At 41.1% G+C, this 18372-nt stretch overlaps 1 protein-coding gene across 10 annotated transcripts in view; it reads right to left on the bottom strand.

Moving 5' to 3' along the window:
* Window positions 1-18372, bottom strand: part of BRINP3 (BMP/retinoic acid inducible neural specific 3) — a 317033-nt gene that overhangs the window by 289001 nt on the left and 9660 nt on the right. For 7 of the 10 annotated variants that reach the window (XM_005290689.5, XM_005290684.5, XM_005290691.5 and 4 more), the window contains exon 2: window positions 6363-6648. In XM_005290689.5, coding sequence (XP_005290746.1) covers window positions 6363-6598 — 236 coding nt within the window. In that variant the 5' untranslated portion in view covers window positions 6599-6648. Of the gene's footprint in view, window positions 1-6362; window positions 6649-7230; window positions 7304-18372 lie in introns of all 10 variants that reach the window. The other 3 variants (XM_065554443.1, XM_042851264.2, XM_005290687.5) reach the window with 1 other exon arrangement.

Here is an 18372-nt window from a genome sequence, read left to right as displayed (position 1 = left end):
GTGATCACTCACTGTTTAAGGAGCTTTCAAGACATCTGCTTTATTCTGTGTCCCTTTCCAATGCACTGGGCGTAACAAGAGCTTCACAGCACCCTGCACAGACTCTCTGTTTGGGAAGCTCAGCCTTTGAAGGCACAGTCCCCAATACTACATTTGACTTCAGTGGGGACTACCTGTATGAGCAAGTGCTAAAGAACATTATTAAGAACTGCATAATCTGGCTCTTAATGTTGTTTACTTCAAGTTGTAGGTTAGAAATGAATTTAGAGTACATCAGATAAAGCAGTATTCTTTACCATGGAAGTATTTGTTAGGTATAACATTATTTTTTTATTCCTTAATTGCACCCCTGACCCAAAAACAAAGAAACACAACATCTTCATTAGAAAAGGGCATTTAAAAAAATAGGATGTTAATTTCATGTTGCATAGAATTCTACAGGTTTGTGAGAACCTCAGCATTTTTATTATTATTATTTTTGGCCAAAATTGTCTGTGAATTTCTATTGCTCATTTGTTAGCAGTGACTAAAACTGTGTAAATCTAAGTTTAACAAGTTAATTCATATTTTAAATTATTCTCCTTCTGACTAAATTATCTGTCATTACATTATCAGAATAAAGCCTTGTGCAATAAGTAGAAAAGAAAAAGAGGAAATAATCCTTGCTGGTACATCACAAATTTTGGAAGGAAACCATCAGATTACAGTAGAAAAATCACACGATTCCTACTCAATCTAGCAAGGAGCTCTATATGACCCAAGTAAGTGTGCAGGTCCATGATACATAGTTGTAATGTTCTAAACAATCCAAGAAAGAATTATCTTTACACCTGCTTTCCCAATTTCCCAATCACTCTTTCCATATCTGGCATTTCTCTAGTCTCCTTTTGTTTGGTTTTTGATCCCTCTTCCCTGCCTGCTGATTTGCATAAGTAACACTGTATTATGTGAGTATACAATAACAAAGCACAAACTTGAAATTCCTTAACAAAATTTTTAACTTTTATTCAACACAGAAAGAATATTCCATAAATATCAGTACAGCAATCCAGCTAATTTAGAGGCCAGCACACTTCTCCAGAATCAGTCCAGGTGCTTTTCTGCACAGCTCTGTCTGTAGCTTAATTGTAGTAAATTCCACAAAAAACCAAAACAACTGCAGTAGTTAAATCTGTCCATGGCATGCGTGGAACTTCCTACTGGAAATTATAGGGCATATCATTCTGCAGTGCAGAAAATGACTACCGTCTATACTTGTTCATAAGCCAATATTTTTAGTAAAAAAGGGAAGCACCAGAGAAGGGGGTCGGCTTATGAATGGGTATAGAGAGGGAGAGGTGGGACACAGCCCCTCCCCCAACAGAGGGAGCAAGGAGAAGCAGCACAGCCAGCAGAGCCAGAAGGGAAGAGGCGGGGCCAGAGTCTCTCCGCTTCTGGCCACGCTGCTCTCCCCACAGCCTCCGAAGCAGCTGCAGCTCCGGCTGGCAGGCTTCAGCCGTGCTGCTTGCCCCCCCCCCCCCCCAGAGCAGGCTGCGACCGCGCCACCTGTCCCAGCCCGCTGGAACATGCTGCAGCCCTGCCGCCTGGTCTGGCCCGCTGAAGTAGGCTGTGGCCGCACTGCCCAGCTTGCCGGAGCAACTCCAGCCAGGCCAGAGACTTCCTTCCCTGGTCCTCCCCAGATAAGGTGGGAAGGGATGGGATGGGGAGAGTGTGGGGGTCCCAGGCTAGAGGTGGGGTCATGTAGAGGGTGGTCATAGGGGTTACTACCCTGACCCCCAGCTTTTCCCCCCAAAAAAATTTCCCCACCAGTTGCTGTCCCGGCCCATAAGGGTAAGCAGCTGGTGCGCCGGGACACTTTGTTTACTTAGGTTTACCTCCGTGCCTGCGGACGCTCGAAGTAAACAAACCATCTCGGACCACCAGCGGCTGATGGACCAGGAGCCAAAGTTTGCTGACCCCTGTATAATAGGGTCGGCTTATGAACAGGTCATAAAAATTTTCCATTTTTACTTATCCATCTTGGGGGGGTCGGCTTATAAACAAACTGGCTTATGATCCAATATATAGGGTACTTTTTAGTGGCACAATCTATAACATTAGTTGTGATACTGTATTGTTCTCTGGTTCCCGTAACCAACGGGAATACAGTGAATTACATGTGTGCTAGCTTCCAGCCCTGTCCTATTGTTGAAGGAGTTGAAAGCACTCTGTACTTTTGCAGAATCAGATTACGTGCCTATGTACACACACAGAGATAGCTGATCCTTAGTTAATGGATTAAAATATAACAACTTGCCAAGCACTAACACTGTTCTTCCCTACTTCACGTACCTGTTTTATTTTCACTAGCCATTATACTCTCTAAAAACTAAATAAAGAGGTGGTAGAAATTACATCTTTTTCCTTCAGAAATGTGCCTGTTCTGCTTAGGTTAGGAACCTTCTATAAAAAATGGATTCAGTTAATATGTACCACTCACACAGTACCAACCTTTGGCTTTATCTCTATGATTTATACCAGCCAGTAACTTTCATAGCAAGGTGAATACTCCTTTATAGTGACAAGAGAGTGATTGTGCAACATGATTCGTTCTCTCTTTACTACATGGACATACAAACAAAATTAGGAAATAAGGAGAAATTAGGAACATCAGCATAGAATCTTGGTGTTTGTACCTGTAGAATTTAGAATGTAGGGGTCTGGAGATTTTGAGAAGTGTTTTAGCCCAGAGCATGACTTTCTAAAATGTAGGCAGGTTATGTAGTTTGGGAACCCGGTGGATGATGAAAATTAAAATGATAAAAATGGAAGCTCAAGGAAATTAGATCATATTTTGGGCTTAGACTTGTCTAGACAGTACCTAGACAAAACATCTAAAATCGATCCATTCTCTGACATGAGGTAGATTTGTTTGAAAACCATCAAATAACTGGAGATTCTTAGTCAATGAATATTCTTGAGTTCAATTGTATAACACTGTTTTCAGGCAATAGTTATTATCAGACAAACCACAAAATGCTCCCACAGAGCTCCCTCATTCAGCACAGCCATCAAGCTTATAGCACTAGTCATAGTAAAATCCCATTCTTCTCGGTATTTGACACTTCAGTAGTCTTTTAATAATTCTGTATTTTTGTGGGCATTTAGGGCATGATCCTGCTCCCATTCAAGTCAGTGGCAAAACTTCCACTGGTTTTAATGATACAGGATCATGTCTTTACTCTCTAGCATTTTACTGTTTCTGTAAATATGTATTAAATGGCTTTATTTAAAGATCAACAAGATAAAATGAATGATCTCTTTTTATTCTGAACATGATTGTAATAGAAAATACTACACTGAAAGCAAAAATATTCCATGGGAAAGAGAACAGAATTTTAGTCATAGCATAATTTTTCTGCTTTTGGAAAACAAAAATCATATGTTGTGCTCTCCTCCTGGTCAAACACCATCCACAAGAAAAAAGGGCACCATCATTTTTGAACAGTAGTTAAATATGTCACAGAATGCAGGTTTCCAGCAGCTGAACACTTTTACTATGATTATTTTATTTAAATGTATTTATATGAGCATCTGGTCAGCTTTAGGCTGTTGCTGATTAGACAATAACTGAGTAGAGCAGTTGTTGTGTAAGGATGTGGGATGTGGCTCTAGAGATCAAATGGGTCACTTTCCATATTGATTGGTGGGGCTGGACTGCAGAGATAGCAAGTGAGCTGCTGCCTGCTGCAGCTTGTTGTGTCCCTGCAGTGCAGAAACCTACCTTCCAAAATACAGGTTGACTTTTAGTCTCTGCTCCTACTCCCTATATGCTAGCAGCTGCTCCGCACAATATACAAGGATTCTATTACCCTCGTCTGTGGAAAGAGCCACTGAAGGAGGACTCTGGTGAGAAATGAACTTCACAAGGAACACTTCAAACTATTTGCCCTGAATCACTCCACCTATTCCATCACTGCTTTGTTATAAGGGCTATGCCAGCCAGCAGTGCTCCCACAACCTCCTCAATGAAAAGGGTTCCAGCATAGAAGAGAATCATACATAAAATAATTCATTCTCTCAGCCCATTTCATCCCCTCCTCAGCCATCATCAGCAAGCCCTGGAGAGCCTTTTGGGGCTGATGTGGATGTGATGACAAGAAGGCAGCTGACACCACCTCCCTTTAACCCTGGACATGGTAGATCACATTCATTCAGGAAATACAGAGGGTTGTCAGGCAGGAGGAGAGCAATTAGGCACCAAATACCTTTATCTGTGACAGTCCATAGAAAATCAATAGGGATTAAAAACAACCTTTCTTTTAAAAAATTCTCCAATATTTTACAGTATTTCCCCATATTTAACATTGGTTCTGAACAACTTATGAAGGGGGTGGTAGTCTTATAAGGAAATCTTAGTGTTAGGTTTCTTATCTGGGGAATTGATATTCACAGGGTACTGTTTCTTGTTGATCAGCAGTAGCAATTTAATGTTCTACTCCTCTGTTTTGCCTGCCTGCACATTTCTTGAGGGGAGTAGGCATGGTATTGAAATATACACGAATCCTGCTCTCTGAGGGATGGAGCAATGTAAATACACCCACAAACTTAAACAAATATGACAGGTCTGATTACAGATCTGCCAGACTTGACAATGTTTCTGTAATGACGGCTCGGAGGAGGAGGAAAAAAACCACAAAAAAACCCTTCTCAGCTTCTTGTAGTCCTAAAGGTGGTTGGACATAGTACATTCTCCATGACCTTATTGAAAGGATTAAACTAAAATACACTTCTTTCATTTTGTTACCAAGATAATGTTGGTTCACTGTTGACTAGTAGAAAATAATACAAATAAAATACATTCTTTCAGACTTTATATTATTGGCTTTGATGGCTGGCTCTTAAAATGCAGTACATATCGAGTGCTACTATTCAGTTGAGACAGACTACTTTATCAGTGCACATTTCTGAATCACATTTTATTGCAAAATGTTTTTAATTCCTCTTTATGCTGCAGGAGATCCTACAGCAAAATTGACCTGCAACACAGCGCCCTCTGGTGCATGCACAGAGAAAAGGAAAATAGGCCAGGTGTTTTAAGATACAAAATGTATCAGCTTCAAAATTCTAAACAAACTTATAATAAGTTACCAGTAATTTGATTGAACACTGGTAAATAAATAACACGGCTTCCTGTTTACAAAAAAAGCTGGAAACTGCCACAGAACAATCTGTGCAGAACAGGTACCTGTGTAAACCATTTTATGGGCTTAAGTGCAGATAGGGGGGCTGAATTATGGGAGAAGCTGACAGATGGCCTGTACTGTATTTGTTGAAGCCTCCTTCCCTTGGCTGGTGGAGAACTGTTTGTCTATGTCCAGAACATTAAGAGAGAAAAAATGTCTCTTCTGTCAGACTTCCCTCCTTTTCCCTTTGTCTCATGGGCCCCCCTTTTCCCCCTCCTTTCTCTTTACCCATAGGCTCTCTACCATCCCATTGTATTCTCCCTTCTACTTCCCATTTCTTTTTTAAAGATAACATATTTGTTAATATATGTCTTGAATTGTTTACCTTGTCATAGTGACAAGAACAATGTAGCTCTTAGTTGACTCAGCAGAACAGAGGATTGGCAGGCTGCAGACAATCAGCAAAAGCAATTCTGCAGTGAAACCTGCATTTTCAAAACTGGCCTCTAATTTTGGGTGCCTCTCTTTTTGTCTATTCAATCATAATCAGGCCAACCAAATGCCTGAATTCAGAAGGGCTGAGCACCCACAGCTCCAGTCAATAGCAGCTGAGGGTGCTCCGCATTGTGGAAAATCAGGTCCTAAGGAATGAAGAATCCAAAATTAAAAGCTGCTTTTGAAACCATGGACCTACCTATATTTAAAATCTTTGAGTCATTTTAAGCTACCGATACTGAGTCTGGGTGAAATCCTGGCCCCACTGAAGTCAATGATTTGTCATTGGTTTCAATCAATGTAACTACTTGAGAAGCAAGGTACTATTCTGGTTGAACAAGGGTGCTCTGATCTATCCCTCAGCAATTAGGGAAGAGAAATTAATGTCTCAGGATATTATTGGGAGTTAACGTTACTTTGCAGGAGAGCCCAGGAATTTCAGGAAGACATGGTTGCTGTCAATTATTTCCAGATCAACTTTATCAGTCACCAAAATCTCTTAAAACAAGACAAAAACAGCATAAGCAAACATTTCCATAATATATAATGCAAAAATGGCCCTACATATATTTCAGCAATTAATTCGTCTATGAATTTGTTCCCACATCTGACACTTTCCCTTAAAAAACAATCAAACTCTTATTATGTATGTATAACTTCTAAGGATGAAATCTCTGTAATTGCCTTCCCTTTGCTTCATACCTGTAAATCTTGTATCTTGTGCTAAATCCCTGTCGACTTCTGTCCACAAAATCTGTGTATTCCTGTGAGCGATGGAAGGGTCCCTTATCAGAGAGGAGCCAGTCGAAGGAGCTTGTGGCATGCTGATCCGAAACGGCAGCAACCGCTAAAACCCAGCAATGAAGACTCAGTGCTATCCACTCCCATAGAGCCATCAGAGAGAACAATTCAGCACCACCACTGCATCGCCATATCATGCTTCCACTGTGGGCTTAGAGTCTTCATTCTCTTAGCTTTCCCTCAACACCTAGACAAAATATACAGTCAATTAGATAAGTACACGCTAGTCATTCCTTGGAAGCAGATACAAGTCTTCTTTCTTTCATCTTAAAGAGACAGTGGCCTCTATTTTTATTACATTTTATATTAGCATAAACCCATTAGGCTAGTTAACAGCACACGGTTTAATTTCTCAGTATTCTGTGCTATTTCCCTGTTGCATGGAAACCTCTAACAGATGTATGTTTGTTTCCTAAAACCCTACAAACAAGCAAAGGAGGAGTTATTACCTCTTAACACTGGCATACAACGTTCCAACAACACATATGTATAAAAGATAGGAAGACTGGTCTAGTGGAGAGAACAATGGAGGGATTCAGGAAACCTGGATTCAATTATTGCTTCCACCAAAGACTTTCAGTGTGACCATGGAAAAGGCACTTAATTTTTGTGTGCCTCAGTTCCTCATCTGTGAAACAGGAAAATGCCTCCCTTACTCATGGGGTCTTTGTGAGGATAAAATCTATTCATGATTGTGAGGGCCTGATAGATACTGTGGTGCTGAGGGCCATAAAGGTACTTAGATTGATTAAAACATTGTAGTTGTTACCTTCAGTTCATTTTGAATCAGCATGGAATTGAATAGAGTCTGGTTCTGTGATCTTTTTTTCTAGTGGATGCATCTACAAAGAAAAATGTCCTTTTTATTTGTATTTAAATATGACAGCAGCCGTTATAATCATTTTTACAAAGGCCCCTGCTGTGAACTTTTTATCTTGGCCGGGAGTATTATGGTTGACACCAACACCTTTATCTACAAACAGTTCCTAAATGAAGTCTATTTTCATATAAAATAGATGTATTGCGGTTACACATTTTCTAATTATTAGTCCATTATAAAAGAGGTGCTGTAGCTGAATAAAGATGCGCCATGCACTTATTCTGGACAGTACATTAATTACTCCAGAAAGTCCTGGGTATGGATCATAAACACATCAGCTGCAGGAAGCCAATTGGCTCAAGCATGGAGCAATAGTAGATTTGACCCAAGGAGCCCCTATAGTCTGAGGATATAAGCATCATCCTGTTCGTGTAACCAAAGGAACAGTTAAGGTTTATTATACTTTTCTAAGGCATGAAGATGGCTATTGACCATTTTGGTCTTGATCCTGCAAACACACATATGCTTAACTTTAAGCACATGAGTAATTTCATTGAAGTAAATGAGACTATTTGCATGTTTCAAATTAAGCAACTGCAGAAGATTCGTGGTCACCAAATGCAGACTGCATTATAAATCCTTTTTCCTTTAGAATTCAGGAAGCTCATTTAATTTCTCACGTGGCTGTTTACATACTCAAAAGCTTCCAGTTTCTGTGTGCTGAACATACATTTATGCACAGAACACGAAGATATAGCAATTTTCTCCCCAGATTTGATTTTTCTCTCCACAATCTGAAATCTATTAAATATGATGTTCAGCAAATTGCATGACAAATCAGAAGGAAACGGAAGTGACACTGAAAAAGCTAAAGTTTATAGCAATGCAATCTTGACCCTCCCACCCTGCAAAAGCTGCTATGGCCATTTGGTTACTAGATGTTTTCCTGTTAACCCTTAGTCCCAATTTAGGCTAAGCAAAGAAGCCATGATAGCAGTGTTCTACCAAGAAGAGTAATTTCAGCAGAGACAACTTGACCTCCCTGTCCCCACAGAGCTGAATTATAACAAAACTCCCCAGTGGGCAGTGAAGAACAAAACTGTGTTACATAGGCAGCTATGTTCCCTTCATCTGGAGGCCTAGGACAGTTCCCTTCATCTGGAGGCCCATCATAGACAGCAGCAAATGGGAGTAGGAGGACTCTGATTTGTACAGCTAAATTCCCCTGACAATTTGCCACTAACAGTTAAGACATTGATTCCTTTTAAATTACTTTTTTTATGAAATAATAATGTTTTAAATTGCAAGAATGAAAGACAAGAAGTTTACTCTTCTGGGTGCTTCTTTCAGACCATTAAATTATAATGATGACCGATTGAGTTGCTTGATGTTTTAAAAAGGTAGATTTAATGTTAGAACACTGATTACTTATGTACTTGTAGCATTTTCCTATATTATTTCCTTAATATACTCTTGAATAAGTGCGGTAAAGGATCCTATACTGTAACTTGCTACAACGCTACACCTAATAGAATATCATAAATCAAAGAGCTGCATAACGGTACTGAAGAGCCTGGTATAGTCTATGAAGCAAATAATCCACTTTTTTAAAAGGTATCTATATTTTAGTCTAAAACAGGAGTTTAAATATGTGTTTACTACTTACAGACACTGTAGTCTCATAGAAACTACTAAGTACACTATATATGTTTTTAAAATTGTACATTTACAAATTGTGTACATCTTACGTTGCATCTATCTAGCAGCTTATATGGTCCAGGCACCGTATTATTTGACTATTTCCAAATCATTAGCATATTTATCTTCAAAATATCCCAATAAGGTAAAGGAGGACTATTCTCCACGTTTTACAGATGAGAAACTGAAAAATAAAGAGACTAAGGGTATGTCTACACTACCCACCGGATAGGCGGGCAGTGATCGATCCAGCGGGGGTTGATTTATTGCATCTATTCTAGACACAATAAATCAATCCCCAAGCGCTCTCTCATTGACTCCTGTACTCCACCGCCGTGAGAGGCATAGGCAGAGTCAACGGGGGAGCGGCAGCAGTCGACTCACCACAGTGAAGACTCCGCGGTGAGTAGGTCTAAATACGTCGATTTCAGCTATGTTATTCACGTAGCTGAAGTTGCGTTACTTAGATCGATCACCCCCACACCGCTTAGTGTAGACCAAGGCTAAGGGTAAGATTTTTAAAGCAATCTTAGGGATAATTTCCATTAAAAGTTGACTCCATAGGACAGCTTTGAAAATCTCAGCCTAAGTGATTGTCCCAAGCTTGTGCAGTGAGTCTGTGATGTGAACTCCAATCTCTGAGTCTCCATACAATGCCTTAACCACAAGACCATCATTCCTCATGGTCATTTGTTTTAGTTACCTTTTCTTTATTAGGAATGGATAGCACCAGGGGGAGAGAAATGTTGCTGTTTGAAATAAAACACACGCACAGAGAAAACAATGTTCAAAGACTGTTACAGGACTGATAGAGCACACAAAGCCCATAGTTTGAATCCCTGTCAGAGAGCTTCACCAGAGTCTTCCATGAGGCATTAAGTTTAATGTGGAACTCCTGTTGACTTGGGGTGTGGGATGTGAAGACAGGGACATCTGCTGGAAAATAGGGATCATGGATTTTAAACTAGAGGAGGACACTGATGTAATCATGCAAGAATCAAAATATTGCCTCTCAAAAGTGCTGCCTCAGAATGGGATGACTGAAATGAGCACAGATATTTTTGCAAAATTATTTGATCCATGACTGAAGGGTTCTATTCTTTCGCCTCTTGCAGACACTGAGCATGTAAAAAAAAGTTCTCATCCTTCTCTCTTCTAACTTTTGCGGTAAAGTATTATTCAAGGAACATGATAGGCCAAACTCCTCCCTGGTATAAATCCAGTGACCTTCTTGGTGTTACCTGGGGATGAATTTGACTCAGTATCTTCTTGGGATATCAAAGCTCGATACTCAGCTTGTGTAAATTGAAGACTACGGAGCTATGTCAGTTTAGACTAGCTGAGAATCTGGCCCCAGCCAGGGCAGACCAGGTATTGCCACCAACACAAACTTTACTAGTTCCAGTATTCATAGATAACATAGGGATTCCCCTTTGTCAGTTGAAGAATATTTTGTTTTTAATGTATTGATTTCATATAATTATATAACACTATCATGAAAACCCACTAGGAAACTAAATAATACCCCAGACAGAACAGAATAGAAGTGTCTTCTTGGGCCCATAATGCACTCTTTTGCTTACCGAACACAAATTGCTAATTCGTATGTGATGAGGATAGAGTACACAGAAGAAGCATGGAGCTATCTCAGTTATGTAATTAAGATGTGGGCTGCTTTGTGCAGGAACATCTTAAACAGCATGTTCAAGAAAAAGCAAATTACGCCAACTTAAATCCTCACAAGAAAGAAATAATGTAAAGTCTCCTTAAGCCAAAATTCATGGTACCCTTAACAAAACATGGTATCCTTGACTTCTTGGTCAGGTGGGCTGTGGGTGTTAAAAGTATTCTATAAAAGAGATATGTCTGTAGATAGATAGTTTGTCATATATTGGTGAATAAGAATGTGTAGCCTTACATAATACGTTCAATAAAGTTGTTTTTTATTAACCATAAATGACTGCCTGTGTGCAGTTCTTAACAGTGGGAGCAAAGTGTCCTAGCGAGTTGCACTAGTATGTCTTTTAGAACTGTGGAAAAATAGAATGTAATGACAGACTACATACGGTAACTGCTCACTTAAAGTCGTCCCGATTAACGTTGTTTCATTGCTGATCAATTAGGGAACATGCTCGTTTAATGTTGTGCAATGCTCCCTTATAACGTTGTTTGGCAGCCGCCTGCTTTGTCCACTGCTTGCAGGAAGAGCAGCCCGTTGGAGCTAGCTGGTGGGTGGTTGGAACCAGGGTGGACTGGCAGCCCCCCTATCAGCTCCCCGCTCCCTTAAGTTCCCTGTGTGGCAGCCTCCCAGCAGGGTATCAATTGCCTGCAGTTCAGCTGTGCCTCCCTGCACTGCCTTGTGTTGCTCCTGCTAGGGTTACCATCCGTCTGGGTTTCCCCAGACATGTCCGGCTTTTTCAGCTTTAAATGGCCGTCCGGGGTGGGATTTCTAATAAAGTAGAAATGTCCGGGATTTCCCCCTTCCCCTCATGCAGAGTGCAGCACGGCTGATTGGACGGCTGGGCCTGATTGAAAGCCGCTCACAGCCACTGGGGCCTCTAGCAGCCAGAGCCCCTCCCCCTTCCCCCCACCCCCCGCAGAGCAGCGCCACAGCGTTTGGCTGCACATGGAGCTCGCCGCTCTCCCTCGGCCTGGGGGGGGGGCAGGCAAGGGTCAGGGAATGGGGGGGTTAGATTGGTTGGGGGTTCTGGGGGGGGCTGTCAGGAGAAGGGGGTGTAGAGAGAGGTTGGGGCAGGCAAGGGACAGGGAGCAGGGAGACTTAGATAGGGGGTAGGGTCCTGGGGGCAGTTAGGGTGATGGGGGTCTCAGGAGAGGGCAGTCAGGGGACAGGTAGGGGGTAGGGGAATTCTGAGGGGGGCAGGAAGTGGGAGGAGGTGGGGCTGGACCAGGGCTAGGGCGGTACCCCGTGTCCTCTTTTTTGATTGTTGAAATATGGTAACCCTAGCTCCTGCCCTCTGCCTTGGAGCTGCTCCCGGGAGCCTCCTGCTTGCTGTGCAGGGGAGGAGGGAAGAGAGGGGCTAATGTCAGGGTGTCCCTCTCCCCCCTATTCCTGCCCCCCGCTTACCCCTTCTCCATATACAGCAGGGTAGGGACAGGACAGGTCTCAGGATAGAGAGGCCTTGCTGGCCGCAGCTGCTGTCTCAACTTCCTGATTTTTTTTTAAAGGAAATGTACTTAGAGTGGGGTCAGCGTACTTAAAAGGGCAATGTGTATCTCTCTTTCTCTCCCACACACAGGATGTGTGTCTCTGTCTCTGTCTGCCATGCTGTCTCCCCTCCCTCCATTCGTGCTACCTTGTAGAGTGTGAGGCTACATTAACAACATGTTAACCCTTGAGGACTCAGCCAAATGCTAGTTCATCATTTAGCAGTAAGGCATTCCCTGGGAAATATCCCACCCTCTTCCACCCTCTGACTTCACCACCTCAACCAAGCTTCACAATCATCATTGCTGTGTACAATATTCAATTGTTTGTTTAAAACTTATACTGTGTGTATGTGTGTATGTGTATATATATACACACACACACATATATATATATAGTTTTTTGTCTGGTGAAAAAAGTTTCCCTTGAACCTAATCCCCCCTATTTACATTAATTCTTACAGGGAAATTGGATTCACTTAACATCGTTTCATTTAAAGTCGCATTTTTCAGAAACATAACTACAACATTAAGCGAGGAGTTACTGTATGTCCCCCCCCGCCCCTCTCTCTTTTCAGCTAATAAATCTATCAAGCAGCCTCTACATCCTTGGCTCCCTCCCCGTGTAAACATGAAACAACACATGTGGCACTCCTGTCACCAGAGCAGAAAGGAGTGCCACCTCTCACAGGAAGGGAAGAGGAGGAGGAGCAGTGGACCAGGCAATCTGAGGAACTATCACCTGCCCACCCACCAGAAAGTTAATACTCCCAGAGCTTTAAGTTGTTTTAACTCTCCCTCGCATCTACACTGTAGTTGCTACTGTGCAGCCAAAGAGGGACTCAACGAATGGCAGGGAAAGGAAAAAGGTTTCTCTGCTGGGGGAGTAGAGGTGATCTGGCCCTTTGTTTCCTCTATGGTTAAATGCAAAGAAAACATAGTCCTACTCATATATACTTATATAAATGTGGCATTTCAAAGGACAAATAATATATAATTTAGCAGGAAATATAATTCCCATCACTGCACAAATATTAGAAAATTGTAATGTTTCCAAGCTCAAGTTTCTGCTTCAGTAGCCAGTAATGGAGGAATCCTAATTCCTTCAGATCTAACCAAAAGAGAAAGAGAGTGCAAACAGGAATATTCACAGTCAGATGGGTAAACAAACAACTAATTATCCCTTTTGAAATTAGATGGTCAGAGTGAAGCAACTTATCCATAAGTATTGTGTTAACCCCACTGGCTGCCCAAAGGTCTCCGTGATTTCAATTTCAGATATTATCATTATGTATTTGTATTACACTAGCACCTAGAGGTCCCAGTCACAGATCAGGGCCTCATACGTACCTATACGCATGAAATGAAAATAGCTTGCCCCTCTCCCAAAGAGGTTACAGTTCAAACACTGACCAGTCAGGATCATCTCTAACTAACTTAAATCTGAAAGTGGATTTTTGTACTATTGAGGAAAGAAACATTAAATACAGTGCAATCTTTCCAAAAGATAACCAAAGCATATAACACTAGGGCTCTGGCTTTACTCCCATTTAAGTCTATGGGAATTTTACCATTGACATCAATAGAGCAGGATCTTAATGTGTTTCAAAACTGGGACAATGGTAAATTGCAATAATTTTGTCCATTGTTATGTTCTTAATAATAAGCAATCTCAAGAGTCATTTCACACAAAGCAGTAAAGCTCACTTCAACTGAGAGAGTAACACAGGGCCAGATCTCCAAAGATATTCAAACACCTAAAAATGCACCTAGGCACTACTGGGGTTTTCAAAAGTAACTAAGCAAGTTAGGTGCCTAGCTGTCAATGATTTAAAAGCTACTATGTGCATGGTCTGCATCTTTATGCCCCTAAATATCTTTAAAAATCTGGCCCACACTGTCCAATATTAGCAAAATACAAGCCATGAGTTCAACTAGTTATTGCCTAATGAAAGAATACAGAACTATGAGATTTCTTTGCAACATTATAAACAAGGTCCCTCACCAAAGACTCTTATGTAAATTAAGTTGTCATGGGATAAGAAGGAAGATCCTTTCATGGATTGAGAACTGGTTAAAAGACGGGGAACAAAGGGTAGAAATAAATGATAAATTTTCAGGATGGAGAGGGTAACTAGTGGTGTTCCCCAAAGGTCAGTCCTAGGACCAATCCTATTCAACTCATTCATAAACGATCTGGAGAAAGGGGTAAACAGTGAGGTGGCAAAGTTTGCAGACGATACTAAACTGCCCAAGATAGTTAAGACCAAAGCAGACTGTGAAGAACTTCAAAAAGATCTCACAAAACTAAGTGATTGGGCAACAAAATGGCAAATGAAAGTTAATGTGGATAAATGTAAAGTAATGCACATTAGAAAAAAAATAACCCTAATTATACATACAATATGATGGGGGCTAATTTAACTACAACTAATCAGGAAAGAGATCTTGTGGGCGTCATTGTGGCTAGTTCTCTGAAGACATCCACACAGTGTGCAGCAGCAGTCAGAAAGCAAACAGGATGTTAGGAATCATTAAAAAAGGGATAGAGAATAAGATGGAGAATATCTTATTGCCCTTATATAAATCCATGGTACGCCCACATCTTGAATAGTGCGTACAGATGTGGTCTCCTCATCTCAAAAAAGTTATACTGGCATTAGAAAAGGTTCAGTTATTTTCCCATCTTAGCGGAGGAGGCTGTTGCTCTGTGGATTGTATAGTGTCAAAGGAATCAGTTTCCTGCTTGATCTTTCCTGTATGTTAATATTCCAAATAACGAAGAGATGCTGGAAGTGAATGGGAAGAGTGAGACTTGGTGGTGGCCCAAAATTGTTTCTTCCTGTGTTTTGTGTCTTCCAGATAGGGAAACAGTCCTCAATTGGTAAGTCAGCCTTAGAAAAGTGTGGGCTGGAGAAATCTAATCCACCTAATCTGTCCGGAGTAGATGGAGTTAACAGGTATTTCTCTTGTGCTGAGAGAATTGAGAAAATCCTGAGCAGTTAGGGAAGGATGAATGATCCACTGGGTAGGGTAATAACCTGGGACTGCATTCAAATCCCTGTTCTGCCACAGACTTCCTCTGTGACCTCTAGTGAGTCTCTCTGTGCCTTAGTTCCCCACCTGTAAAACGGGGACATTAACACTTCTCCATCTCGCAGGGGGGTTATGAAGCTCTCACACACTACAGAAATAACGGCTGATTAGGTATCTATGCTAAATAGGAAAATTCACGTATTCAACCGAGTGCCTCAGGTCTTAATCTTTACATTGGAAATAATACTTTCCTACCGCATACAGATGTTGGAGAATAAAATCCATTATTGATGTAAGGCTCTTAAATACTACAGTAATGACTATCTAAGCATCTGATAGATAGAACACAGTTAAATTATGGGAAAACTATATGTCCATATTAAAGGGAATGTGTATATTAACCAAAAGCCTTTTTTGTCATATTTGCCAGTGTCGTGTTGAAACTGAGCCAGCATATACCTTACTATCAGATCTAGAGCCATACAGCATGCTGCAAGTCGGAAAGCCCTATGGATCTGTATTTACACAAATTCCAAGAGGCATAAAAGCATGCCCGATTAAATCTCTATTTAGCTTTCCATGCTCACAAGGGCACCGGGGATGTTGCTTGTAGAAAAGCAATTCTTTATGCCTCGGGTGTTTAAGCGATGTGAGAACCTTTTTCTGAAGTTACTGACCCCTTTGCATGGAGTGAAAAGGTTTTGATATCAAATGCAGGTGGAGTGGGTCTACTGGATCTCACAGAAATTGCCATCTCAACTCTGTGTATGTACACTAGGCATTGTGAGGCAAATTAAATTATATCCATACTTCAGAGTTTGGAGCTTGGTCCCTAATGTAAAATCCTTCTCACCCTACTCTCTTGTAGAAAAACTTGCAAAGGGCTAGATCCTGACATGTATGCAATGGCCCCGCATAGCATGCAGTATACAGTCATTCTGCCAGAGAAGGTAAACCAACAAAGATTGTGACAGAGGCAATCACAAGCTCTCTCCTCAGGCTTCTCCATGTGAACAGAGCTGGGAAGAGTAATCTGCATGACACCTTAAAATCAGGAAGATTGCTCCTGGTGGTGCACCAGCCTGACTCTGCAGGCTGGTGCAAAGAAGGTGGGGTTATGTCCCTAGATGAGAAAGAGTGGTGAGCAGTTCCTGCCTAAGCATAAGGAGTGCTAATGCAGAGGTCTCTGTGCAGCTGGAGAAGGGCAGAGGAAAATGCTTCATGGCAACTCTCTGTGCACCTGCACAAGGACATTTACAATCTGGCCCACACATTTTAATTAAAACTTCAAATGATATTGGGGTGTTTATAATAGAAATGGCACTATCTCTCTTGGGAAAAGAGAATGCTAGGAACCTATCCTACAGGGACAGTAGCAGCAGGCCCAGTATTTCATCAGATCAAAAGGCACACTAAACCAATGGCATCAAATGCAGACTTATATGTAGCCAATGTTAGTGTGACAGATATTGCAACCCCATGCAGTATCTTAGGGGATCATTGTATTCAATTTATACATGGGTTATGTAGGATTGTTTCTACTTTATGACAGTAGTGATTACACCTGGGATTGTAAACAACTGCAAAAACGCACCATCTCCTGGGGTGTTTGCATATACTGGTTCAGGCTGGGTTTTCCAGAGACTCAACGAAAGGATTTTTGGCATAAAAAAGGTGAACTTGAACTGACATAGAGCTTTTATTTTCTGATCCAACAAATGAACAGGCCTTCTGTCCAAAGGGGTGAGGTGGAGGGTGAGGAGAGAGATGTGCAGTTAACCCTGAATCTATAACAGTTGGCACTTAGCTACTATGGGGATGAGCACTATAGAAAATTCCATTGGTAGACAGATGTTTTCACTCATTTGTTTTGTAGGACACCTGTTTTAAAATCAGACTCAGGGAAGTTTTAGCTAGCTGGAAGCTTCTAAAAACTAGATGGGCAATATTCTCCACTGCAGAAGAGCACAGAAATCAAAGAGAACTAATATCCATCTCATTCATAATCAGTCCCAGCCAGGAGTTTTCTGGCCCAGCATGCCTACTGAGTATCACATATCTGTGAAAAGCACACATATACAAACATAAGCATGAGCATATGTAAGAAGACATACCACCAAGTAACAAAACAATTCTGGTCTATTTATTTCCATCCATCTGCTCAACCCATATTAGTTTCTAAACTGAATGCTCAATTTCAACTGAAGGAAGTATTCCTGTCATCTCAAAGTGGGGACTAGATATATAAAGTGTTAGCTCCACACCTTCTACTCTGAAGACCCACTCTAAATCCCATTGCAATCAAAGGAAAGGCTCCCTTTAAGTGCAATAGCGGTTGGATCAAGCCCTAAAACAAAAAGCTTTGGTGACCAACAGCTTTCCAAGCATGGCTAAGTATGATCTAGGGGAAGGAAAATGGTTGGAGCAGGAGGCTCCTGGATTAGAGCCCAGTTCACTCGCTGAGTAATTTTAGACAATTCCTTTAACCTTTCTTTATCTCAGCTTTCCATACATAAAATCATGATAACACTTTCCTCACAGGAGCGTTGTGAATTTAATTAATTAATGCCTGTAAAGTGCTTTCAGATCATTAGATGAAAGAAGCCATATAAAAATGCAACAGATGATGATGATGATGATGCTGTTCACCCTATTCCCCCAGGAACTGTTTCTTTCTATTTATAGTTCCTGTCTCTGGAGGTTCTGAGTCAAATTCTGAGGCAGATAAGAAATCTTCTGCACTTCAGATATAATAGAAGTTTCCTTGTAGCTACTAAAATGCTAAACATTCTTCCCAAAGTAATGGAGAGTGAAAATAATGGCAAATGAATGTTCTCTGGCTTTAGGAAGAGGGCCAAGTGAGCAGAGCACTCTATCAATTGTAATAAGATCATTTTTGCATTGAAGCTTTAAGTGGTGGCTGCCCAAAGGATCGCTGGCTTCAATTTCTTCCTGTTGTCCACCCTCTCAAATGTTATTGCACTTACTCCCATTATCCTCATCCCCTTGTTTCTAATGGTGCCCCAACATATTGTAGGTAGACCTTTATTAATTTAAGTTATTTTATTATTAATTATTATTATTATTATTTGTTTATTTATTTATTTGCTGAGTTGTTCAGTTTGATCATCTGCTTGGGAGATTCTTGTGACTTGGCTCGAGAAACGGACATCATCCTGTACTTTTATAGAG

Source organism: Chrysemys picta, chromosome 8, assembly GCF_011386835.1.
Source record: "Chrysemys picta bellii isolate R12L10 chromosome 8, ASM1138683v2, whole genome shotgun sequence".
NCBI lineage: Eukaryota > Metazoa > Chordata > Testudines > Emydidae > Chrysemys > Chrysemys picta.
This window is presented reverse-complemented; position numbering and strand designations above follow the sequence as displayed.